At 43.4% G+C, this 25,647-nt stretch overlaps 1 protein-coding gene across 1 annotated transcript; it reads left to right on the plus strand.

Moving 5' to 3' along the window:
• Window positions 1-844: 844 nt before the first annotated feature.
• On the plus strand, window positions 845-24,506 carry sin3b (SIN3 transcription regulator family member B). The gene is made up of 19 exons (XM_080000347.1): window positions 845-975; window positions 2,047-2,153; window positions 2,628-2,781; window positions 2,889-3,257; window positions 3,681-3,836; window positions 4,162-4,290; window positions 4,990-5,079; window positions 5,297-5,415; window positions 5,892-6,105; window positions 11,700-11,816; window positions 11,945-12,183; window positions 14,031-14,214; window positions 14,618-15,434; window positions 15,707-15,876; window positions 18,071-18,244; window positions 18,829-18,921; window positions 19,020-19,114; window positions 22,976-23,174; window positions 23,989-24,506. The coding sequence occupies exons 1-19, from the start codon at window positions 865-867 to the stop codon at window positions 24,223-24,225; spliced, it is 3,774 nt and encodes a 1,257-aa protein (XP_079856473.1). The 5' UTR covers window positions 845-864; the 3' UTR covers window positions 24,226-24,506.
• Window positions 24,507-25,647: the final 1,141 nt, after the last annotated feature.

The raw sequence follows: 25,647 nt of genomic DNA on the forward strand, positions 1-25,647 counted from the left end.
ACAAGAGCCATAGATTTCAGTGGCGTTTATACAATGTCTAGAGGCTCGCGCTTGTGAATGAATGGCTTTTGCATTTTGCAGATTTCCATGAAATGTATCATGCTTATTTGGATGTTACGTCCTTTGTTTTAACAACCATCAATAAACATTCGACTGGAGTCACTCTTTTTTTTTTTTTCATGAAATGCGGTCACTGTCGAGGAGCGGTGTGGCACTGCCCGAGCCCTGTACATGCAGCACTGTGTTGTCTCTTGGGCATTTGGGTGTAAATTCAGGGGTGCACAATTCGACAATCTACCAAGCATGTCGCTGGTCAAACGACGTCGATCGCCCCGTGCGTCGCTGACAATGCAACAGAAGTTTGCGGGGCTCTGAGCGGAGTAACATGGCTCTTTGTAGCAGTGTCAGGGGCGTGGAATAACCCGAATTTCTTGTGAAGTTGGCCCCGCCTCCTTGCGCCTGCGCAGCGGAGTCCCCCTCTCCAACTGGGGGCTTCCGGACGCTAGGACGGACGTCTACCGCCGAATTTAAAGAGACAGGCTCCACTTATTTAAAACAAGACAATCGGCAACCATTGTGTCTCTTAAGCTTGTTTTTCGGAGCCGTCGTCGCTTCGCAGTTCACCACACCGGGTATTCGTATTTTGATGTGATAATGACGTCGGATCGCGGTCGCGTCGTGTAGCAGCGTGACGGGGCTTCCACCGCCACCACTCCGGCTCGGCGGGCAGGCAGCGGGGAGCGGGGCTTCGCAGGCTGGCTTCCCGGCCAGAGGGGACGATCTGTCGGCGAAGCCAACAACTGGAGACGGAGCGAAGCTTCTCCTTCTTCTTGTCAAGTTGTGGTTGGCGGCTCCGGGATAATAATGGCGAAGATCCAGGCGCACGGCACCACGAAGCAAATAAACCAGATCCAGGACAAGCCGTACGTGGTGACACAGAAGCAAGTGCAGCAGCAGCACTTCCAGAAACTGAAGGTAAGAGGAGGAAGGGGGGAAAAGTCCCCGAGAGCCAGAACCATTTTGTTGGTCAGATCGAAGCAGGCTGTTTGACGCTTTGCTGCCAAGTGGGGAAGGGACGGCTAGCTAGCAGGAGTTAGCTCGCCCGCCCGTGGAAAAGTAGTATTTTACCCACTAGCTGGAGGATATAATAAAGAATAGGCTCGGGCGGAAGGTTGTAGTAATGTGCGGGACCGAGCGGTGTCGAGCTACACGGAATGTGATAATGCCATCACCGTGAGCTCACTCCGACCTCCGCGTTGGAAGTTCCTCCTTGTTCGTTTTTCAGCCCCGAACAAAGTGGAGGACGCCGAATCGCCTTGCTCGTTGGAGATTCTCGTCGTTGCTGGTGCATCCGTTTTTTTTTTTTTTTTTTACACCGACCATTTTTTTTTTTTTCTCCCAGTGATTTGAAATCAGCCAGTGCGTCAGTGTTCGCCTGGATTACAGTGTGTTGTCGGGGTTGTGTGGCTTGTTGAGTTATTGTTGAATCCCGGGCTAACCAGAGCTAGGCTAACCCTCCTGCAGTCGTGGATTTCTAATACACAATCCTTTGTGTGTCGAAATGGACATTGTTACGGGTCGTAACGGAGATAAAAGCAAAAGCTCAATGGGCGAAAATAAATAAATAAATAAAAAGCCCAGTCCCGTTTAGTCCACACGCCGCTGTTTTATTTATGTATTTGGAGCTTTGTGCCTCAGCAGTGAGAGTGTTTATTGGTGCAGCATTTCACTTGTCAACGAACTCCACCAACTGCAGCTTAGTTATTTATACGTGATGTGTTTGCACAAAGGGAAGAAAACGTACCATAGCCATAACGATGCGTTTTTGCAATTTGTGAAACTATATATGCTTGTAACCCCGTCTGTCTGATCACATATGCGATAAAAACGTCACCGACAGTCAACACCGGGCGTGTAGTGATGCGTTTAGTATGTTAAATAGTACGTCCAAGAGTGTGATTTCTCAGCTTGAGAACGGGGTGAGAGTGCAACAAATATCACCCCACGATCTGATTTCCATTTGTCTCCTGTGTACTGTTCCTTTAGGTCGAAGATGCCTTGTCGTATTTGGACCAAGTCAAAATACGGTTTGGAAACGACCCAGGAATATACAACAAGTTTCTCGACATCATGAAAGAGTTCAAGTCGCAGAGGTATCTATGATGATTTATGCAGAGATGAAACTGTCAGCTTAAAGCAAACACCACGCAATACGGCGTGCACGTTTGCACACTATTAAATCTGTATTCATCTGTGCAGAAAGTTATTGATAATAGAGCCTTTCCCACCATTGTAATTGCTCACTCACTCCCCTTTCACAACACAAAGAGATGGGACGGGAACGCGAATGGAAAATGCCTCTTTCACAGTAACTGATGTTAATATCACTTTCATCCTTTTCATCATCTATAAAATGATAAACCGCTTTTGTAATTATTGATTGATCCTTTTTTTTTTTTTTTTGCATGCAGCTTTCATGCGCCCTTCAAACATTTTTCCAGTTGCATCAAAGTTTGAACCTTCGTTCTGAGAACACAAATCGGCGTCGGGCGTCTAATCTTATTTTGAGAGCACTTCCTCTGTCGAATGTTGCAACACTAAAACCGTCTGCCTGTTCTCCCGAATAGCATCGACACACCGGGGGTGATAAACCGAGTGTCGCAGCTCTTTCATGGGCACCCGGACCTGGTCTTGGGTTTTAACGCCTTCTTGCCTCCCGGGTATCGGATAGAGATCCCCAAGAATGGGGTGGTGTTCCTCCAGTCGCCCTTCTCTACCCAGGTGAGATTCTTCCACAGCTCCGTCCGATAGGTTCTCAGAACGATTTCTCCCAGTGTTGTTCGGTGACTGCATTTGCTGCACGACCCCCCCCCCCCCCCCACCCCCAGGTCTCCCAGCAGGGGAAGACCCTCGTCAGCCCGGCCACGCCTGCGTCCTCCGGCAGTAGCTCTGCCGCCAACACCGAGGCCGGGTCCACGCAGAGCGCCGACGTCGCGGTCGCCAAGTCCGACACCCCGTCTTCCTCCTCCTCTACCACCACCGCCGCGCCCCCCGAGCCCCCTAGCAGACTCTCCCTCCCGCTGGCCAGCAGAGAAAGCCAAAACCAGGCTCCCACCTCCTCGGTGTCCCCGCCTGCCTCAGAAGCCAGCCCCGTTGAGTTTGACAGTGCCATTAGCTACGTCAATAAGATTAAGAACCGTTTCTTGGACCACCCAGAGATTTATAGGGCCTTCCTGGAGATTCTGCATACATACCAGGTACTGCTGAAATGCTGTAGAATAACCCAATGTTCAATTTTTCACACAAAAAGAGTATCTTCGTGTATTATTTGGTATACATAAATATTCCCCTCGTCTACTTGTGAGTTTATTTATAGATTTCTTCTACAAAGTGCATTTGTTTTTTCTGGAACACCAACAGTTGAGTGTAACTAAGTCTTATTATACCAGCACAATTCTGCTCATTCTCCCAACCTAATAATGAATGTAATTTATAAAGCACTTTAATAAATATGAGTGCTTCACAAGGGGGAAAAAATTAATTTTAAAAAGAGAAATAACAGCGAAGCACCTGCGTAAAGCTCATATAAAATGACTTATAAAGACTGAAATAAAATGGTATTCGCACGGAAAAAGAAAAGCCACATTTTGGATAATTTTCGTTGTTTCTTTCCAAACCAGAAAGAGCAGCTAGAGGTGAAGGAGGGCAGAGGGAGTCGTGGCAACAGTGGGATGACCGAGGACGAGGTTTTCTCGAAGGTCGCCAGTCTCTTCAAGGGACAGGAGGACCTGTTGGCCGAGTTCGGGCAGTTCCTGCCAGATGCCAAGAGATCCCTGGTCGGTCCGCATGAGTGATTACATAAGGGGCATCCATCTATTATCAAATTATTACAAAATTTCCTGTTCTTTTTTTTCTTTTCTTTTTTATAATAATTTCCCACAATGCCTGGTGTTGTATATAACCTAACTTAACAGACACAGAAGTGAATTTCCTGATCCAGAGAATTGCACACATTAAGCACACAGCAGTAGTTGAAAAAATGCGCTCAACTGAAAAAAGTTGAAAAAATGCATTTACAAAGTGAGCTAGTTACCAGTCTAAAGGCGAGTAACCAGTGCTGTGCTAAGTGCCCCATGTCCCCCCACCCACCCCCCCATGCAGTTCACAGGAAGTTCTCTGACGGGCGGGAAGGAGCCGCTCAAGAGACCTGACGACGACGACATGATGAGCAAACAGAGCAAGAAACGTCCTCGGCCCATGCTGCTGCCACATATGACCCCGCTGCTTAAGGTATTGTTGTCAGGTGACATTTGGCGACAACAGAGCCGAGTATCGATGAAGGGGCAATAACATTTCCAATCTAGATATAAAATTTAAACCCCCTTAAGCCTAATTTATACTTTGGTGCACAGTGGCCCAAACTGGTACAAAAGATACTGTTGTTGCCCCCACATCTAGCGAACTACTGTATATGGGTGTTGTGTCATTTTTGTAGAAGCAAAACAAGCTATCCAACCCCAATGGCACAACAGCCCCTCAACCTTTCGGATCGTTAAAAAAAAAAAAAGATGTTACGTGGCGGTGACCATAATACTTTCAATCACATTTTTATTCAAAATTCGTTCATTTTTGCAAATACAGGTGCTGCAGCTCCAGGTACAAAGTGCACGTTAGGCTTAATAATCCACCTAGCTGAAGACCGGCGGTGAATCTTTAAGAGCTTGAGACGCATGCTGCGTATGAGAACACTCTGACTTCTTGCAATGGGAGAATATCCTCTGGAAGCAACGTGTCAGATTGTTACACTGATTATTATTCCGGGTCAGAAATGTTTACTCTGAAGTTTGCTGACATTTCAGATGCATCTTCAGCCTCAACGAATTTCAGTATCTCAAAGAATCTTTTTTGATCAATTGCTTTTGCTTATTCAGTAGTATTTGTTGAAAATGAGGTATCCTGAAGTGATTTTTCTTTTTTTCCCCACTTCAGAAGAAAATGAAGTATTCATGTACCAAAGATCAGTCTTTTGCTGCAGTTGGAAAGCATGGAGTCTTGCGAGAATTCACTTTCTTTGATAAGGTGAGGCATCATTTACCAACTCCAAATGTTGCCAACGGTGATGTTGTTTCATCCTTTCTCGCTTTCTGACATTACTATTATCAGTGTTTTTTACATTTGGTGCATTGCATTTTCATCCACTCATGCCGTTTAATTTACTGCCGTTTCACTTACTGAACATTTTATCTCAAAATGATTTCTTTTTTTGTTTGTTTTGTTCCTTACACACTTGACTCAGGTCCGTCGCCTGTTCAAGAGCCAGGAGGTGTACGAGAACTTCCTGCGCTGCATCGCCTTGTTCAACCAGGAAGTCGTTTCAGGAGCGGAGCTGCTACAGCTTGTCACTCCGTTCTTGGGGTGAGTCGGTGGACAGTATTCTCTGGACGGACGAAATACTCAGATAATGAATGAAAAGATGAGCGAATTAGATGAATGAATAACTGACAGGACACATTAGCTCCGGGGAGTATTAAAATTGCACAGACACTACAGTCTGGTCTTGTAAAAGAGGCGTATTGGTATTACTGCAGCGAAGGGCAGCGACTGTTAAGCATGCTGATTTTGTTCATAAGGGACTTCATCTTTCTTTTTGGTCCAGAGCACACTATGTTATCCTTGCGGTGATTAAATTGTCATCATTGGTTGTAGTCGCTTCCACCAACTATGTAAATAATTGAATGTTAATATTAAACACTGATACTTTGGCCCACTGCATGACCGTGTTTATTTATTGTTGTTTCATACTGATTGGGAGGGGTTTTGTCCCTGTTCCCTCGTCCAGCCCTTCATTCATGTGTCATTCATCTTCTGTGACTTTTCCTTCCTCCTCGCAGTAAGTTTCCGGAACTGTACAGCCAGTTCAAATCATTTCTGGGGGACAAAGAGCTCTCTCATGCCACATCGGGCCTGTCGGATCGCTACATGGAGGGCGGAGGCGGCCGGGAGGTTGACTACGCCTCCTGCAAGCGCCTGGGATCCAGCTATAGAGCGCTGCCCAAGACCTACCAGCAGCCCAAGTGCAGCGGACGCACGGCCATCTGCAAGGAGGTAGGCACGGTGGATGCTGCATGGACTTAGTTGGACCTTAGTTGTTTTAACATACATTATTTATTTTCTTTTTACGCACACTACTTGCACAGGCATTGGAAAGAATAATAATAATAATGAATATTAATTAAAAATATGCACCGAACAGCCACAACATTAAAACAACTGACAGGTGAATTGAATAACATTGCTCATCTCGTTCCAATGGGACTGTCAAGGGCTGGGATATATTAGGCAGCAAGTGAACAGTCAGTTCTTGAAGTTGATGTGATGGAAGCAAGAAAAATGGGCAAGTGTAAGGATCTGAGCGACTTTGACGGGGGCCAAATTGTTGTGGCTATACGACTGGGTCAGAGCATCTCCGCAACAGCAGGTCTTTGGGGGGTGTTCCTGGTATGCAGTGGTTAGTGCCTACCACAAGTGGTAGGCACTAACCAAGGAAGGACAACTGGTGAACTGGTGACAGGGTCATGGGCACCCAAGGCTTATTGATGCACGTGGGAAGCCAAGTCTAGCCTGGTCTGGTCTGATCCCACAGAAGAGCTACTGTAGCACAAATTGTTGAAAAAGTTAATGCTGCTATGATAGAAAGGTGTCAGAACACACAGTTCTTTGCAGCTTGCTACGTATGGGGCTGCCTAGCCGCAGATCAGTCAGAGTGCCCATGCTGACTACTGTCCACTGGCAATAGCGTCTACAATGGGGATGTTGATGTCAGAACTGGACCATGGAGCAGTGGAAGAAGGTGGCCTGGTCTGATGAATCACGTTTTCTTCGACATAATGTGGATGGCCGGGGTTAGGGTCCGATCCGATCGAGGATCTGTGGGATGTGCTGGAACAACAAGGCCGATCCATGGGGGCCCCACCTCAAAAAGGATTAACTTAAAGGATCTGCTGCTAACGTCTTGATGCCAGATACCACAGGACACCTTCAGAGGTCTTGTGGAGTCCATGCCTCGACGGGTCACAGCTGTTTTGGCGGAACGAGGAGGAGCTGCACAATATTAGTGGTTATCAGTGGTGGTTTTAATGTTGTGGCCTCTCTGTCTGTCTGAATTACATGTTTTCTTATACAGTGGTACCTCGACTTACAACTGCATCCACTTACGATTAATCCAAGATACGAGTAGTGATAGTCGTGAAAATTTGTATCGACTTGCCACCGACTGCTCCAAGATACGACCGTGGAAATTTGCAGTTTGCGTGTCGGCGGCCAGTCAGCAGTCAGTGGGCGACCTACATCGTGTGTGCACGTAGTTGCTTATCGATATTTTTTTCATATTTACTGTGTTTGTGCTGTGTATTTTGTTTATTTTCACCCTTCATGATTTCATAATTTATATGGGAAAAATTGCTTCGACATACAACTGTTTTAACATACGACCGTTCTTATAGAACGAATTACAGTCGTAAGTCGAGGTACCACTGTATTGTATACACATTCCTCTTAGGCAGTATGGACATTTCCAGCTTTCTGGAAGTCCATCTATTGTTTATGAACTTGAACAAGTCTCTCTGCCTGCCCATAGCAATTTTAGTCAGTCTTTTCAGTCTGATACAATCTGAAAGGTCCCGTATCCACATTCCTAATGATGGAGCATCATCCGTACTGTTCCAGCACAGTGCAATTGCTCTTCTGGCGATAAGTAGTCCAAAGTCCATAAGTTTTGTCTGTTTAGATGTTTGTATAAAGACCTCAGGGTGTATATCAAGCGCACATAGTTTGGCATTTAAAAGGATGCTACCTTTAAAAATCTCTTACAAACATTTTCAAACACTCTTCCGGAAAATTTGAATCTTTCGACATTCCCAAAGACAGTGAAAGAGGGTACTCTTCTCATCTAAGCACTCTGTACGAAGTTTGACAGGGGTTATGTACATTCTTTCATGAGCCCTTCATATTGAAGTAATTTAAACCTTGTATTAATTGTCTGCTTTGCGCTTTTAAACAAGCATTTTTCCAGTTGGCCTCATCAGTCTTCTTGCATGTCTGTTTTTTTCAAGCATTTAATTTATCTAATGTTAATTCAGTGGCATGTGCAACCACTATGCTGTAATATTTAGGTATATGGCCTTTCCCATCTAAATCTGTGTTACTTCCTCAAGTTTTGATAGTAGTGGTATACACATTATCTGCTTATATTTGTACCGCGTTTCCAGTGAAGGAATTAGAAACCTTTGGAGGAACTCAGTGTGTTTCCACCGAGGGACCAGGGTCTTAAAAAAAAAAAAAAAAAGAAAGTCCCTGTTCGGGGGGGTAGTACTTTTCAGAAGTCCTGGAACTTTGGGGGTGCGGCTTGCAGCACTGATCATTTCTGATTGGTCAAGTACTCGCAGCATTTTATTTCAGCCACCATTTTTAAAAGTGTGTGTGTGTGTGTGTGTGTGTGTGTGTGTGTGTGTGTGTGTGTGTGTGTGTGTGTGTGTGTGTGTGTGTGTGTGTGTGTGTGTGTGTGTGTGTGTGTGTGTGTGTGTGTGTGTGTGTGTGTGTGTGCGTGCGCATTACCGCCACCTACTGGACTGGAGTGGAGCAGTCGTATAGTTTTTCATACGTCAGTGGACTAATTTGCATAATCTTCACGGGTCTTTCAACTTCGGTGGAGACGCACACATCAACAGGCTGAAGGAGCCTTTAAGTTCCTGGGACTCAAAGTTCCACGTAGCTTTTCCAATTGCAAAAATAAATGTTTTCTAGGGATTTGATACCTCAATTGATCAAAAAGAAGCAAACCTCCATCTCCATAAAGATCTTTCATTTTCTGAATACCTTTGTCATTCCATTATCTGAATCTCTATCTTTTTTATTAGGTCCAAACTGTTCTTTACCCCAAATAGGATCAATTAGAGATTAGTTAGTATAATTAGTATATTATCTATATGTTTGTGTGCAGCATGCCAAACAGAAATTGTATTTCTAAGGAAGGAATTCTTTGTATGTTTCTTCAGTGTCTTACTATCTGAAGAGTATAAATATGAATTTAATGGTAGATCTAGAATTTATTTTTGGCATTCTCATAAGTATTTTCGATGCTCACCCAAGCTGGGGATGCTGTAGAAGAGAAATAAAACATTGCTGAAGTCAGCTGGGCAACCTTATAATACCAACTAAGATTTGGGATTTGAAGCCCCCCTGGGAGATGAAGTAGCTTAGGGCTTTCTTATCATTGAATATGAATTAAGTAAATAATTTGTTAATCTTGTCATAAAAGATGTTTGGTTAGTTAGAATGTTAGAGTGTAAAATAACATTTTTGGCAAAATAGACATTTTTATATTATATCAATGAGTCCGATCATTGATTTGATTCAGGGCTTATAGGTGTATTGGATTCAGGGCTTATAGGCATGTTGGATTCAGGGATTATAGGCCTGATGGATTCAGGGTTTATAGGCCTGTTGGATTCAGGGCTTATAGGCCTGTTGGATTCAGGGCTTATAGGCCTGTTGGATTCAGGGTTTATAGGCCTGTTGGATTCAGGGCTTCCATAACTCTGTCCACCAGGGGATCATAATTTACTGGGACTATTTAAGTCTAGTCCAGGAGTGATTTTAACACCTAGGTAACTAAAACCTACTATAGTTGTCATAAAGGGAGTATTATATTATGTGGTTGTCTTTCTTCTTAATTCTAAAACAGTAATACTGATTTGGAATTGTTAATTTTATATCCAGAGAATACCCAAAATCTTTCAATTAAACTCAGATTCAGAATACAATTTTTTTTTTTTTTTTTTTTTTTAATTTGTTAGGAAAAATATGACATCCGAATATACAGATGTGCAATGATCTATCCCACCGATTGTAATGCCTCATGAACCTGTATGCATCCTTACGGCCATGGCTAGAGCAGCAGCCCTGGTCTAGCTGATCGCTGTAAACCAAAGGGTCTTGAGATTGTACTATTTGTTAGGATCTCAACAGTTGGGTGTTTGTACAGGGTTTCATCTACTTGAGAACGGTTTCACCTAACCTTGGGTGTACTTCAAAAAGATCGATATCCTCGAATGCCGGACGCACATCTAATGATAGCACTGCTGTGTCTTTTGCATTATGTCTCTCATGTAGTATATTCAAGACTGTGCTAATATTGTGATAACCTTGTCTTTTTTGTACAAAACTTTGTTTATCATTCAAAACCAATTGTGATCTCATTTAAGAAGGTGCTTTACAAAGTATGTTTGTCACATCCCATTATGTGACTCGGTCTGTAAGATGAGCATTCATTGGGGTTTGCCTTTATTATTAGGGTTATGATAGCTAATATTAATGAACATGGGAGCGTTCCTTTGAGAATTATACCTTCATACATGTCAATAAGTGGCCTTACACATTTCTCTTTCATTTGTTTTTGTAGAACTCTATACTGTGGTTAACCTATCACGTCCAGGTGCACTGTTGATATTTCCTATAGCTTCACAAAGGTCCTCTTTTGTCAATGGACTATTTGGTTTTAATTTTTCATCTTCTGATTGTCTGATTGTCTACCTCTGTTTAAGCCACAATAGACTTTAAACTACCTTGTCAAGTTGTTAATTTCTTATATTCAGCTCTCATTACAGATAGATTATGTTGCTTTTTAGGATCATTGTTATTATACATTTGTCTCAACTTTTTTTAAATTTAGTTTTCTAATGTTTGTAACTCTAGGTTATGTTCTTTGGTCTTAGAACTTCTACAACTAATAATTTTCAACTCTTATATCAGCTTTAAATGCTTGTGTCTAATGTCTAATGCTGGCTGTGGTTTCATCTGTATTTAGTTTAAAAGTTACCAATGCAATTTTCCACAAATTAAACCAAGGCTGGGTCCTGTAACCAAAACACCCGCAACCTCCATCTTGAGAAACACTCAAATCTACCTAAATAGATATCTATAGATAGTGTTGCATGGTCACTACAAATTACTATACTATTGTACCAGCAGTTTTTAACATTAGACTTACATAGAAAGAAATAATCAATGTGTGAATGAGTTTTATGAGTTTGAGTTGCAAGAAAATCCCCTCCAATAATATATAGTCCTTCTACAGCAGAAAAAGTCAAAAATAATCTGTGAAAAAGGAATTGGTTATCTTCATTCAGGCAATAGGTATTAATAACTTTCAGTTTTTGTAATAACCCTGAACAGTGATGTACCTCCAGACGGATCTTGAACAGTTTTTGTAATTTTAGATAGTACTGAACTGTGTATAAGGATAACTACACCCCTTGCATAAGTATTATAGGAAGCATCAAGTACTTGGCCCGACTTTTCTTCAAACAATGTGCATCAGAGGCAATCAGATGTAACTCCTGGAAAAATACAATTTTACATTTGAAATATTTTATCGTGTTTAGTACTTGTTTCAGTTTAGTCAGTTTTATTATTCCTAGGACATTTCAGCTTGTAATGTTAATATCAAAACTACTTTAACTATTGGCGATGAAATTTCGCTCCTCTCACTAAATGTCCAATGTTATTTTCCCATTGAGTTTTGGATTGATCCAGAGACGGCGCTCTGTGAATAGTACAAGCAGCTTAATGTGTACAGTATACTGATTGTTTCATTATTAACACATTAATGCAGCTTTCATTCTGATATACTTGCATGGTAGGTGCTGAATGACACCTGGGTATCATTTCCTTCCTGGTCTGAAGACTCCACCTTCGTCAGTTCTAAGAAGACTCCTTACGAGGAGCAGCTCCATCGCTGTGAGGATGAAAGGTTTGAGGTGGGCGCCCCGACTTTTAATGCTTCTCGAAGTCTTCTTTTGACATATTATGTAACTGGCCGGGTGGAAATAACACACAGCTGGGGTTTGGTGCCTCCTCAAGATTTTGTGTCTGTGCTTCTTCGTAGCTGGATGTGGTCCTGGAGACTAACCTGGCCACCATCCGGGTGCTGGAGAGCGTGCAGAAGAAGCTGTCCCGCCTTTCGCCCGAGGACCAGGACAGGTTCAGATTGGATGATTGCCTGGGCGGGACCTCCGATGTCATCCAGCGCCGGGCCGTTTACCGTATCTATGGCGACAAAGCCCCGGAGATCATCGAGGGGCTGAAGAGGAGTCCTGCCACGGCGGTACCCGTGGTTCTCAAGAGGTCAGGAGACTCAGAAGCTGCGTGGCGCTTTATCTCTGCTGTTTGATAGGGTTTCTGTGTTGTTTTCCTGAACCCTATACCCGATATATACCTAGTGTGATGACATGTTCTATTTTTAAAAGTTGGTGACTGTTTCATATTATATCTGATTTGTTCAAACAAAGGCAAAGCACATTTGTTGAATAGCAAAGTTCATACACAAAGCTAACTCAAAGTGCTTTATATAAGGAATAAAATACGTTATATAAAAGTATAAAAAAAAAAATATCAATAAACAGGAGAAGACATTGACGTGCAATTTAAAACTGGCCTGCACACTTAAATGTGGCAGGACTCAAGCCTGCATCCACTTTGGTCACTGGGACTCAAACCAAGCTAGAAACACAAAGACATGGATAAAGGTTTAAGTGCAATTTCAAACTGGCTCATATCTCACTGAAAAGCAGTTGCAAATATAAATGTTTCCAGTTTTGATTTAAAAGTGGTAAGCTTTTTGCAGTGGAAATCGCACTGCATGGTCGATGAGATAAACCGTTGTTATCGGGACAAACTGAGACCCTCATAAAGTTAGCGAGAATGTATTTAATTTTGCAAAACAGAGTAATACAGTCATACACTTTATAACAGCGGTACAGTAGTCTCTCCGTACATTTGTCTGGAGGCAGTTCTCGTACATAGGAGAGTTGGGTGTCGTCTTGTGGCTACGCCCCTGGTTTCATGATTTGTCATTCATACAATAATACATGATGTGTGTTCATTAAAAATAAGTAGTTATAGTTCGGTAGCATTCACAGTTCACAGTGTTCTGTGCACATGCAAGATTACCGTAGCAGAGAAGACATTCGCAGCTGACGGTTGTTTTACCACCATGACTGTCTCTTTGTTACAGAGGGACAGAGAAACGGTGTCTGGGAGTAGATAAGCAGTAACTGGGAAGGGACAGTAGTGTTCTGGACGTGCACAAAACATGTGCACCTGGCTTTACTTCTGCAACCAAAAGTACTGGTGTGTGCGAACTTCGTATTGTCTAATCTCTACCCACAAACTGGAGAATGGAGTGTGGTGCGGCCTTCACGAGCTGGAGAATAACAAGGCACAGACATAACTCCAAGGGTAGCCTGACCCTCCTAGATATGTGAGCATAGGTTATATGAATAAAGCATCAATTATTGCATTTTTCCATTACAATTGGGACAAGCTAGAGATGAAGCCAGAGAGTCAAAATCGGTGATCTCACCATTATTGTATGAAGAATTTCAATAAATCTCTTTTGTTTTGGCAAGTACCCAAGAGGGAGTCCTCAGTACACAACTTGGTCCTGGGGAAAAATGTATATCAGTGCACTGTTAAAGACACAAATGAATTAACAGAGAGCTGGATTAGAATCTCAATTCACGCTATTGGCTTCAGACCAGGGAAGATGGAGGAAAAGGGGGAGGGGGGGGGGGGGCAGGACATTCTCCATCACATTACTAGTTGATATATTGAACAAGATGCAGTTCCCATATTTAAACCATTCGTTCCATTATGCTTTAGAGTATTGATGTTGATTGATATCTCATATCATTTTCAGTTAATGGTGATAAATATTATCTTCAGAAAAACAACTTGAGAGCCAAAAACATGTTTTGTTTACTCGCTATTAATAGGCCATGGTAAGTGTATAGCGCTTCACCTGCAGCGAGCTCCCACACAAAGGCTTTGGTGCGTGCACGCTTTACCTCCCACTAAATGTTTGGATCTTCTCCTCGAATGGCGATATGCGCACGCTGTTTCACCAAGTCGCCCGTCAACACCACGTTTGCATTGTATCAGAGCGGTTATCCCAACTGTCTGTTCTCATCCAGGTTGAAAGCCAAGGAGGAGGAGTGGAGGGAGGCGCAGCAGGGTTTCAACAAGATCTGGAGAGAGCAGTACGAGAAGGCCTACCTCAAGTCCCTGGACCACCAAGGGGTCAACTTTAAGCAGAACGACATGAAAGCCCTTCGCTCGAAGAGTCTTCTCAACGAAATCGAGAGCGTCTACGACGAGGTGGGTAGTACTCACCTGAACGTAATACCTCGATATGTAAAAATGACCTTTATTCATATTTATGTGACGTTTTTACCATTCCTTGCTTTGTGGATGTTTCCATCCATGTGTGTGGAGCATTGCTGCTTTTTAATGTGAATTAATTCTTAGAACTCATCTTTTTATTTTAGCTGAAGCTTTAGCTTTAACTTGAACCTTGCGCTTAATAGCTAGAGCTGGTTTTATGTCCCCAGGCTCCAAAACACCCACTAGAAGCAGATGAATCTGATTTGTGAAATGATTCATCAGTCTGTTATTTAATCCCTCTACATTTGTGAGGGATTTGCCCTTTTTTTTTTTTTTATATTTAGTATCTCATACTTCTGTGTGCACATGTGTTTACTGTCCCGTTTTTCCCGCCCAGCGCCAGGAGCAGAGCACGGAGGAGGGAGGCGTGGGCAACCAGGGACGCAACGGCTCGGGCCCGGCCTCAGCCAGCGAGCCGCACATGGTGTTCAGCTACGAGGACAAGCAGATCCTGGAGGACGCTGCTGCGCTTATCATCTACCACGTCAAGCGCCAGCCAGCCATCCACAAGGACGACAAGGATCACATCAAGCGCATCATCCAGCACTTTGTACCCGACCTGTTCTTCTCCCGCCGCGGGGACCTCAGCGACACCGAGGACTGGACGGACGAGGAGGCGGAAATGGAGGAGGGTGGAGAGAGAGGACGTGGAGGAGGAAGCAGTAGTTCTAACAGCGCAGGAGGAGCCACAGGGAGTCAGTCTCAGCCCCCACTGCCCCAGTCCCACCCGCAGCAGCTGAACGGGGAGTCCAGGAGGAGGCGCTGCAGCCCCTCCCAGCCCGCCGACACGGAGGCCTCAGTGGCTCTCGGCAGCGCTGGCCAGCCGGGCGGAGTTGTCGGGCCAGCCGCCGGCCCCATGCCCATGCAGACGAGCTCGGCCACCACCGGGGAGAAGGTGGACCTGCGCGACCCGGAGGCGGAGCACCAGAAGGAGCTGGACGGCGTCTACAACCTGTTCTTTGTCAACAACAACTGGTACTTCTTCCTGCGGCTGCACCAGACGCTGTGCTCGCGGCTGCTCAGGGTTTACCGCCAGGCGGAGCGGCAGCTGCTGGAGCACCGCGCCGAGCAGAGCCGGGAGAGGCTGCTCCTGGCCGAGGGGCGGAGGGACAAGGCCTGCGACCTGGCCATGGAGCTGCGCCTCAAACAGCCCAGTGAGTACATCTGAGTGATTAGACATGTCAGACTGTCAGTAAACTGTTTTTTGTATGGATTTAAATCCCTCTGGATGTGAACTGGACTTCCTTGGGTGTCAAGACAATAGTGTCAGGTTATAAGATTTCTTCCTTCATCCACAGCTATGATAAAGATATGCTTCGTACAGCGAATATCAAAGTATATCTAAAAGTGGCCTTGACTGCCCCGTAAAAATTTGATGGAACTAATTTAATATTATTTGTCAAATAAATTTTTGTTCTCTCCACAGGTGAGGTGGAGCTGGAGGAATACTACCCAGCCTTTCTAGATATGGTGCGGAGCTTGCTGGACGGCAACCTGGAGTCCACGCAGTATGAAGACACACTGAGAGAAATGTTCACCATCCACGCCTACATTGGCTTCACCATCGACAAGCTCATCCACAACATCATCAGACAAGTAAGCAATATCTGAGGGACAATTTCTGCAAAACAGGGTGCCTGGAGCAGCAGTTCGCATCTTGAGCCGCTTGCAGAGATCTGTGAATAGAGTTTGTAGAGCCCCTTTTCCAGCCCAGGAGCCATTTTATCCTAGTACTTTAGAAACCGTTTTCCAAGCTACTTACCTTTTTATAAAAGAAAATGAAATGCCACAGCCCTGCAATGCATCAATCATTGTTAAATCAAAAAGTCACGTCCCCCAGATTTTTCCACAGTGGCGTGGAAAGTAACTAACTATTTTACACCGCATTCCAAATTATTATGCAAATGATATTTTTCTCTGATTTTCCTAAATAGTCGGTGCAAATGACAGTCAGGCCAAGTTACATGTTAACATAGGACCCCTTTGATATCACCTTCACAATTCTTGTATCCATTGAACTTGTGAGTTTTTGGAGAGTTTCTGCTTGAATTTCTTTGCAGGATGTCAGAATAGCCTCCCAGAGCTGCTGTTTTGATGCAAACTGCCTCCCACCCTCGGATCCTTTGCTTGAGGATGCAAAGGTTCTCAATAGGGTTGAGGATGGGGGCCACACCATGAGTTTCTCTCCTTTTAATGCCCATAGCAGCCAATGACACAGAGGTATTCTTTGCAGCATGAGATGGTGCATTGTCATGCATGAAGATGATTTTGCTACGGAAGGCACCGTTCTTCTTTTTGTACCATGGAAGAAAGTGGTCAGTCAGAAACTCTATATACTTTGCTGAGGTCATTTTCACACCTTCGGGGACCGTAAAGGGGACTACCAGCTCTTTCCCCATGATTCAGGCCCAAAACATGACTCCGCCACCTCCTCCTGGCCTCCCATGGTCGCCATCCACTACTCCATCCATCTGGACCATCCAGGGTTGCACGGCACTCATCAGTAAACAAGACCGTTTGAAAATTAGTCTTCATGTATTTCTGGGCCCACTGCAACCGTTTCTGCTTGTGAGCATTGGTTTGGGGTGGCCGAATAGTAGGTGTATGTACAACTGCAAGTCTCTGGAGGATCCTACAGCTTGAGGTTCACGGGACTCCAGAGGAACCAGCAGCTTCAAATACCTGTTTGCTGCTTTGTAACGGCATTTTAGCAGCTGCTCTCTTAATCTGATGAATTTGTCTGGCAGAAACCTTCCTCATTACGCCTTTATCTGCACAAACCTGTCTGTGCTCTGAGTCAGCCACAAATCTCTTCACAGTACGATGATCACGCTTAAGTTTTCGTGAAATATCGAATGTTTTCATACCTTGTCCAAGGCATTGCACTATTTGATGCTTTTCGGCAGCAGAGAGATCCTTTTTCCTTCCCGTATTGCTTGAAACCTGTGGCCTGCTTAATAATGTGGAACGTCCTTCTTAAGTAGTTTTCCTTTAATTGGGCTCACCTGGCAAACTAATTATCACAGGTGTCTGAGATTGATTTCAGTGATCCAAAGAGCCCTGAGACACAATACCATCCATGAGTTTAATTGAAAAACAAAAAATGTATTGTTTAGGACACTTAAATCCAATTTGCATAATCATTTGGAACGCGGTGTATGTATTGCTTAAGGTTTCTGTTTCAGAAGTTTCTGGGACTTTTATGGTCCCTCATTTAGTTCTTGCACCTTGGTGGAAATGTGACTTGTATGAGGGGGGGGGGGGAGCTTTCCATGCGGCAGACATAATTGGATATGAGAGCAGTGAGGCAGGATTTGAGATGAAATACATAAGAGGCTAGTGGCCATCACCTTCAAATCCTACTCTAAATTCTTGATGTCATGACCAAGCACTTGTACTTCATGTTATCTGCACACTTCATACTATCAATGGTTTATACTCCCACTGGATTTTTATCTATATGTTGTTATTGCTCTATATGCTCTTTCTGCAATATGCTCTTTTACTGCCTTTTTTATTTAAACCTATTTGCAATAGTCAGATTACTACATCGCTTTTGTTTTGTGCATGTACTCCGGTGCTGTACAATGAATATGAAGTTGAATTGAGACATGCGTGGGAGGTGTGTGCACAGAACATGCAATGATGATCTGCACGAATATAAACAAGAGCTAATTTCACAAACGCATAAGGTACAGTTGAACATGTTTTATACAAGGCAAGAGCCCTATTTTTCTCCCAATATCTCATCCTGATAATTTCACCTCCTTTTTCACATTGTGGTCTGCAGCTCCAGCACCTGGTGAGTGACGAGGTGTGCCTGCAGGTTGCTGATGTCTACCTGGCTGAGAGGAAGCGGGGGGCTGCAGGGGGGAACCTGTCGTCTCAGTGCGTCAGAGCCACCTGGGAGACCAGCTACCAGTGGAAAGCTGAGAGAGTGATGGCCGAGGAGAACTGTTTCAAGGTACGGCTGATCAATGCAAGGCAGATAATTCAACTATGTTCTTTGGGGGCCAGAGTTTCAACCAGTTTTTTTTGTTTTTGTTTTGTTTGTTTGTTTTTGTAACAATGTGGGTACTCTGGTAAAAAAAAAAATTGAGGGGGAAAAATGCACTGACAGTTTTAAATATTACAACTACACCTTTTTAAATTTTTTTTTTTTTTTTTTTTTAGGATACTCTTGCGTTGTTTTCGCCTTTTTATATTGTTTCGGTTTTTTATTACTCTCAGCAGTCAAGTATTTCCCACATTAATACATGAACAAGAAACATTTTAGAACTTTCCTTATCAATATGTTTTCCCACTTGGTCCTGTATTTACCAGCCAAATAACAAATGCTAATTTGCCTATATGACAATTAAAACATTTTTATTTATTGGTTGAGACTACATGGAAATTTGGAGGGCATTTAGTCATGTTTGTGTTGTGTTATTTCCTGTTGTTTTCCCTTTGAACTGAAGCCATACATGAGTACAAATAGAGGGATTTATGGATTTATTACACCACAGCTGATACTAATACCTTATTCCTTTCTTTTTCTGGTATTAGGGGATGTTTATCCAGAATAAGGGTCACGTGACAATGACCATTGAGCTTCTGGACACGGAGGAAGCCCAGGCTGACGACCCACTAGATGTACAGGTAAACACAGGCTCAAATAAAACGTTGATGTACGTTACGGATCCTTCAAAACACCGCACCAACTTGTTCCTGCCACTGATGAGCCGTTTCTCCCGCAGTGCCTGTCCAGTTACATGGAGCAGTTTGTAGGAACCGAGTCCAGCCTGTGCTCGCAGGCAGAGGGATACTTCTTCAAACCTGTATTTCTGCCAAGGTAGGGGTCAATCATGACAGATGCATGTTCAGCTTCCTGTCTTGGAATAAGAAATAAAATGAAAACCAGTCTTGAGCTGGCGTCTCTCAAGGAATCTATGTATCCCTTGTGAGATTAAAACATTTCTATTTTGCACGGTTCTTTGGACTAAATTTTCTTTACACTATCTGTACTTAATGTGGATTATTGTAGTTTTCCTTATGTTTGTTCATGTTGCCAATTATCTAGTCTATTCCAGAGGTTCCCAACCTCTTCAGACTCGCGGCCCAAAAGTTTGTAACGTAAAACTAACAATAACAGGAGCACATTAATATGAACTCACCTCACGAGAAGGGTGATGTTGCATGGCAGACACCAAATGCTTGATGTCTGGCCTAAGGGATGACAGTATCAGGCGAAGATCTGGCTCAACATTCAGTTTATTCCTGTATTTCGTCTTCAATGCCACAAGCGCCAAAAAGCCAGTCTCACAGAGATACGTCGTCAGGAAAGTGGCATCAGAAATGGCACAGCTCTGTTGGACAGATCGGGATTTGCGTTCTCGGGGCCCATACATGATGTTTCGATGACTTTCTTCTTGCCCTGATACTCCTTAAGTTTACTATCGAAAAATTTGAGCGGCTTGGACATGTACTGTTGGTGTTTTGTCTCGAGGTGACGGCGCAGTTTACATGGCTTCAGAGCTTCGTTTGATAAAATCTCGGAACACACCACGCACAGCGGTAACTGTTTGTGTTCCAAGCCTGTCCAAAAAAATCCCAATGATAAATATTCAGCACTATAGGTTCTCTGAACATTTCTTTTTTGTTTGGCAGGCGAGACTCTCCCGCCTGTCCGTCTTTCCTTTTCAGTGTGCCTGATGCTAGCCAACCATCCATTTTGATTATCCCTGCAAGTTCAAAAATGTACAGGTGCACGTCGATCGTGGTCCGGCTTGGACATAGTACGCCCAAACAAAAGTTTGTATCTATCAGTGATGATGCATTTTTTAAGGTTTTAAAGAAAAAATACCATGAAATGATTTTTTTATTTTCTTATTTTTTACATTTAAAAACGTTTTTGTAATTAATTATTCTTTTTTTTTTCTTCTCAATAAAATCAATGTGTTTTGCCTGTGATTTGGCAGCCCACTTGCAATACCCTCGCGTCCCACCAGTGGCCCATAGGTTGGGAATCGCTTGTCTATTCTTAAGGTTTCCTCCTTTTCCCTCTTTGTAGTTGTTTTTTTGTTTTTTACATTTTTCGTTGCCCTTCTGAGGTTGTCGTCTTATCGTTCCCAAAGTGTGGGCCTGTGAAGCCCTCTTTGACACCTGGTGATGAGGGCTGGACAAATGAACTCGACCCGACTCAAACATGGCTTGGTTTTGTGCAGGGAGCTCCTCTGTCTCACCTTCACAAAACTATAAAAGGACTGAGCGGTTAAATGGTGCAGACAGCCGTGCGCTGGCCATAAATTGAAGCACGATGAATCAATTGGCTATAAAAATGTCCTCATTAATTACCGGTTTAATGTTTCTGTCTTGTTGGTGAAATCGTCAAACTTTCCTCATCTCAAGGCCTTGATTTCTGGGTAGTGGTTTGTTGTGTGCAGTGCTAATACATGGTTGAAGATGTGTAGTAAGTGTAGGGTACTGATACTAGACTGTGATAGTGGTATCTAAGTAACACTTTATTCAATGCCAATTGTCTTTTTTTTATATATATTGGAAATGCTGAGTTAAAGGCCATACACTGTTTTGAATAAAACCATCCCCCTGTAGCTCTGTAAAAGAAAATCCTCTTTAACATAAAACAAAATGACACGACACATTTACTCTTACAGTACTAACCAGAGTTTTATTTTCGGCTCAGTGACGGGGCAGAGATAAACTACTTGGCTATCAAACCTTGGTGTTGAATGCCACGGAGATCACATTTCACAACCCCAGACAGGTCTGTCAACGCACGTACAGTACGTGACAGCACGTGACACCAAACCATTGCGCAGAAGTGGATTTTTTTTATTCACATTCTAACTTTGACATTTTATGTAATTCATGTGAAGCGCACTAGGACTTTCATGTGTTTCTATAGACACACACACACACACACACACACACACACACACACACACACACTCTAGCGGTCAATAGTTTTAGATTGCCCCCCTTTTTCCAGGTTTTAATAGAAATGTATGTCCAGTGCATAACCTGAAATGGTACAAAGGTAAGTGGTAAACTGCTAGAGCTAGAGAAATAAAGGTTTAGAAAACTAAAAAATGTAAATTCCAGAGCCCTTTTTCGGGGAACAAGTAAAGGTTGAACAACTTACATCTGTTCTGCAGCAATGAAAGGAAACAAAGCCTTGGAAAAATTGATGCAAACAATTCCTACAGGTTTTGCGACTTTTGTTGATCACTTACAAACCCTCCGTCTGTATAAAAGCGTTGGAACAGACTGTTATTATTTGGACAATCCTGCACTTCACGAAGTAGTATGACTATCATAATGGGGAGGAAATGGCAATTAACAAAGAAAGACAGACAGACAGACTGTTTTAACCCTTAAAAGTGTACAATGTCTGTAGAGAAATTGCGAAGAAAGCCAAGGTGTCAGTGAGTAGTTTCCTCCATCATCAGAATGTGTTCGGAACCTGGAGGAAACTCTGACAGGAAGAGGTCTGGCAGACCCAAAGCCGTCAGAAGACAAGTTTCGGAGAGTCGACACCTTGCGTGACAGACAGCTCACAGGACAACAGCTTAACACAGGTCCCAGTAAGCGAGTCTCCGTCTGAACTATGAAGAGAAGACTTGGAGCTGCAGGTCTGACAGGTCGAGGGCCATAAGAAAGCCATTGTTAGTTGGCAGAATAAGAAAAAGAAGCTTGCCTGGGCCACGAAGCGCCACCAGTGCATTACTGAAGACTGGGGGGTCTTATTGACAGAGAATCAAATTGTGAAACCTAAGGTTCATCACGCAGAGTTGTTGTGTGTCGTCAAGTAGGCGAAAGGATGGTTCCTCAGTGTGTGAGACACCAACTGCCAAACATGGAGGAGGAAGTGTGAACGTCCGGGGCTCTTTTGCTTGATCCAGAGTCGGCAGCTTGCACAAAGCGACCGGCGCACTGAACCAAAAGGGCATTTTGCAGCAGCATGCAGTACCCTCTGGTCTACACCTAGTTGGTCAGAGATTCATCCTACAGCAAGATGATGACCAAAAACATTCCTCCAGGCTTTGTCACAACTACCCAGGAAGAAAAGAACAAGACACTGGCTTCAAATCATGGGATGTCCAGCACAGCCTCCAGACTTAAACCCCATCGAGCTGGTTCGGGATGAACTGGACAGAATGGTGAAAGTAAAGCAACCTACAAGTGCAACACATTTGTGGGAATTTGTGCAACAGTGTTGGGAAGAACTCCGATTTCCATTGTCGAAAGAATGCTACAAGTGTGTTTGGCTGTCATATCTGCAAAAGGTCGCTACATTTAGTCGAAAATTATATAAGATTTTGTTAAACGAAACGATTCCTTTTTTTTTTTTTTTTTTTTTAATCTCATTGTTTATTTGTTCTATGCTTTAATTTCAGAGTACACCGAGACATTAAACTGCGTAAATTTCAGTACAAACTGCAAAAATAGATGTGTTCTAAAGCTTTTGACTTGTAGTGTGTATTTGTTTGCCTTGCCTTGCTGAATTCAAACTACATCCCAGTGCTGTGTAGTTGCTCTCAAACAAGCGAAGTAGCCCTCAGTCTTTTCATGAAGATACTGGGGAGGTTGGAGCTTTCTCTCTGTAGTGTCTTTGTGTCTATAGTAAAAAAACAGCCCAGGACCTGCTCTTGATCTGCGAACCTCCTCTTCAACACGCTCGCTCTGTCTGCAGGAACCTGCGTCGCTTCCGGCGCTGGCAGGTGCGGCAGGTGGAGGCCATGCGCTGCCGGAGGGAGTGGCATCGGCAGCTCGGCGTGGAAAACGCTGGAAGCCTTGACTGTCGTTTCAAACTCAACACCCACAAAATGGTGTTTGTCATGAACTCTGAGGACTACATGTACCGCAGAGGAGCCCTCGTCAAGGCCAGGAAGGTGCGTTGTAGACCGACTTTATTCTTATGTTTCCTATTTAGTGCTGGATTCAGTGATGTACAGTGTGTTGTGGAGCCTTCTCTAAACTATCATAAGTACAAGATTATTAAAATGGCGCTGTCTAATGAGGAAACAACATACAATGTACTCAAAGTTGTTTGATAATGCAATGGTCATGACATGCAGTAGGTTGGTATATAATAATCATTTACAATATAAATAATTGATAAGCACCTTTTCATGAAACCCAAGGACACAAAAAAGAAGGGAGTAAAAAGGAAGGGCAAAAAGCTATCGGTAGAAAACAAAAGCCAGGATCCCAGGAATGAATTGAGTGCAAAGACCTGGCTAAAGAGTTTCATAAGCCCATTTTTTGAAATGTCAAAGGACCCAAATAATGATGCATTAAAATGAAAGAATTTGAATATCGAGGCTCCACGGATGCTAGACTTTACTCACCTGCAAAATCAACTTGGCATTTGTCCTGCGATTGTGATAATAGTGTAAAAGTCCACTTTAGTTTTCACAGCTCACGGGAGTGACTTGTATCATGTGCAGACATTAAATTATGCTGATATGTATTGCGCTTTTTTTGTAAATCGCGGTGCCAATAAAAGATTGCAGCCCTATGATAAGATGTCCTTTCCCATAATACAGTTATTCGTTCTGGGTCAGTTTTCCACGCAGGGGGGTGTCCTCAGCACTCCCTACTTTTAAGTTTTCTGCCCGCTGGCCATCATTCGGCCAATCCACTCCAGACGTATATTTCAGCAGATAAGCCTTTAAAAGCCTCTCCTCTCTCTCTCTGCCTCAGTCCCAGCACAGAGTGGCAGTCAGCCAGCACGAACGCTTCGACAAGTGGCACCAGGGATGGCTGTCCGACCACGTGACAGCATCGGCCGAGCGCTCGGTCCAACACTGGCTAATGGGTGAGGAGGAGGAGGACATGATCCCCTGCAAGACCACCCGCCTGTCTACGGAGGTGAAGGGGCAGGCGGTCAACAGATACCAAGTCCATTACAGTGGTAGCAAACCCCCCGCCTCGCCCTGAGAGACTGGAGGGAAAAGATGGGACGTATATACACAAACACACACACACACACACACACACCGAGAACATGCATGGACATCCCAGCATACATTGTTACACTACAAACAAACAGATACAGGTGAAAGCTGCGATCTCCACCTTCTCTACCTCCGCAACACGGTCCACTCATTCACTCGTTCACCACCCCCGTGGATGGAGAAAATGTTATTTTCTAAGAATCGTGGCAGAGTCTCCGAAGCAAACAGGCCCCGCCTGACCTGCGAGCTCTGCAGCTCACATTTGGTGAGTTAGTGAATGAGTGCACAGTGTGGGAGGGGGGGGTGAAAGGGAGATTGGGAGCGAGCGGCACAGAGATTCTGAGCACGAGGGAGTGTGGACTTTTCGGGAGTTACGCCCTGCTCTCTGCCCAGCGCACGGAAGCTCTCCATCACCCTCAGCATCGTGGTCTCACCTTCACCTTCACCTTCTCTGGTGGCAATCAGAAGCGCAGGCTGTCCGGACTGACGGACACTCAGACAGAGATTATAAAACCATGGAGTGTGTTTTTGGAAATGTGAATGTCTTTTTTTTTTTTTTTTGTTTGTTTGTTTTTTTTTTTTGTTTTTTTATTGTTTTTATTATTTTTCTTTTAAAGTCCATTGTAGTTTTTAGCTTTAAAAACCAGAGAGCCTTCTGCTTGTTGGTTGGTTTATGTGTGTTTATACAGAGAGATATGGTTAATATGTGTGTGTGTGTGTATGTATGTGTCCAGCTCTTTTTCATTTGGTCTGTTTGTATGCACAGTACAGACTCTTCCACTCCAGTAACTGCATTATTACTGTATGTGCATAGATACAACAGTGATTCTGTATTTTATAAATGCATTTACATGAGTATGTTAATTGATGCATCTAAAGATCACATGGTTCTCACAGTGTTTGCTGTCATCCAGATCTTGATGTTTCCCTTTTTTATTTGTAATTTTTGGTCATTTTTTTTTTTCTTTCTTTGTTTTTAGTTTTTTTTCTTTTTCTTTTTTTGTGTTGTAGCTAATCTTAACAAGTTATCTCTAGGGTGACAAGGAGTCCTTAAAAATAATTGGTTAAATGTTATCAAGCATCCAAATTATGTATCATATTCATGATTTCATCAAACATTTACTTTGCATAGTCTTTTTTGCATACTGACATTGGAAATAAAAGTAATATCAGTGTTAAAAAAAAGAATGTATAACATTTATCCTGTATCAGTTATCCTGAAATAAACAACCTAGTTGTGACCTTCTTAAATGTAGTCAGGCTTTTAATTTGTTCTACAACAGTCATCAACCAACGCTCCCCAACCTTTTTTGGTAGGTTCTTAGGTCTCACGACCACAGCGATTGTGTTGCAATTTTATTTTTATTTTTTGTATTATTTTGGAGGCTTCGCCACTTATTTTGTG

Source organism: Zeus faber (assembly GCF_960531495.2).
Source record: "Zeus faber genome assembly, chromosome: 1".
In the NCBI taxonomy this organism is placed as follows: domain Eukaryota; kingdom Metazoa; phylum Chordata; class Actinopteri; order Zeiformes; family Zeidae; genus Zeus; species Zeus faber.

What these genes read in the sequence shown, in the direction of transcription:
- sin3b (XM_080000347.1), top strand. Translation starts at nt 865, where the DNA reads ATGGCGAAGATCCAGGCGCACGGCACCACGAAGCAAATAAACCAGATC. An exon ending in GTGAGGATGAAAGGTTTGAG is followed by an intron (nt 11,817 to 11,944) that starts GTGGGCGCCCCG and finishes GCTTCTTCGTAG; the next exon opens with CTGGATGTGGTCCTGGAGAC. An exon ending in ACGACCCACTAGATGTACAG is followed by an intron (nt 18,922 to 19,019) that starts GTAAACACAGGC and finishes TTTCTCCCGCAG; the next exon opens with TGCCTGTCCAGTTACATGGA.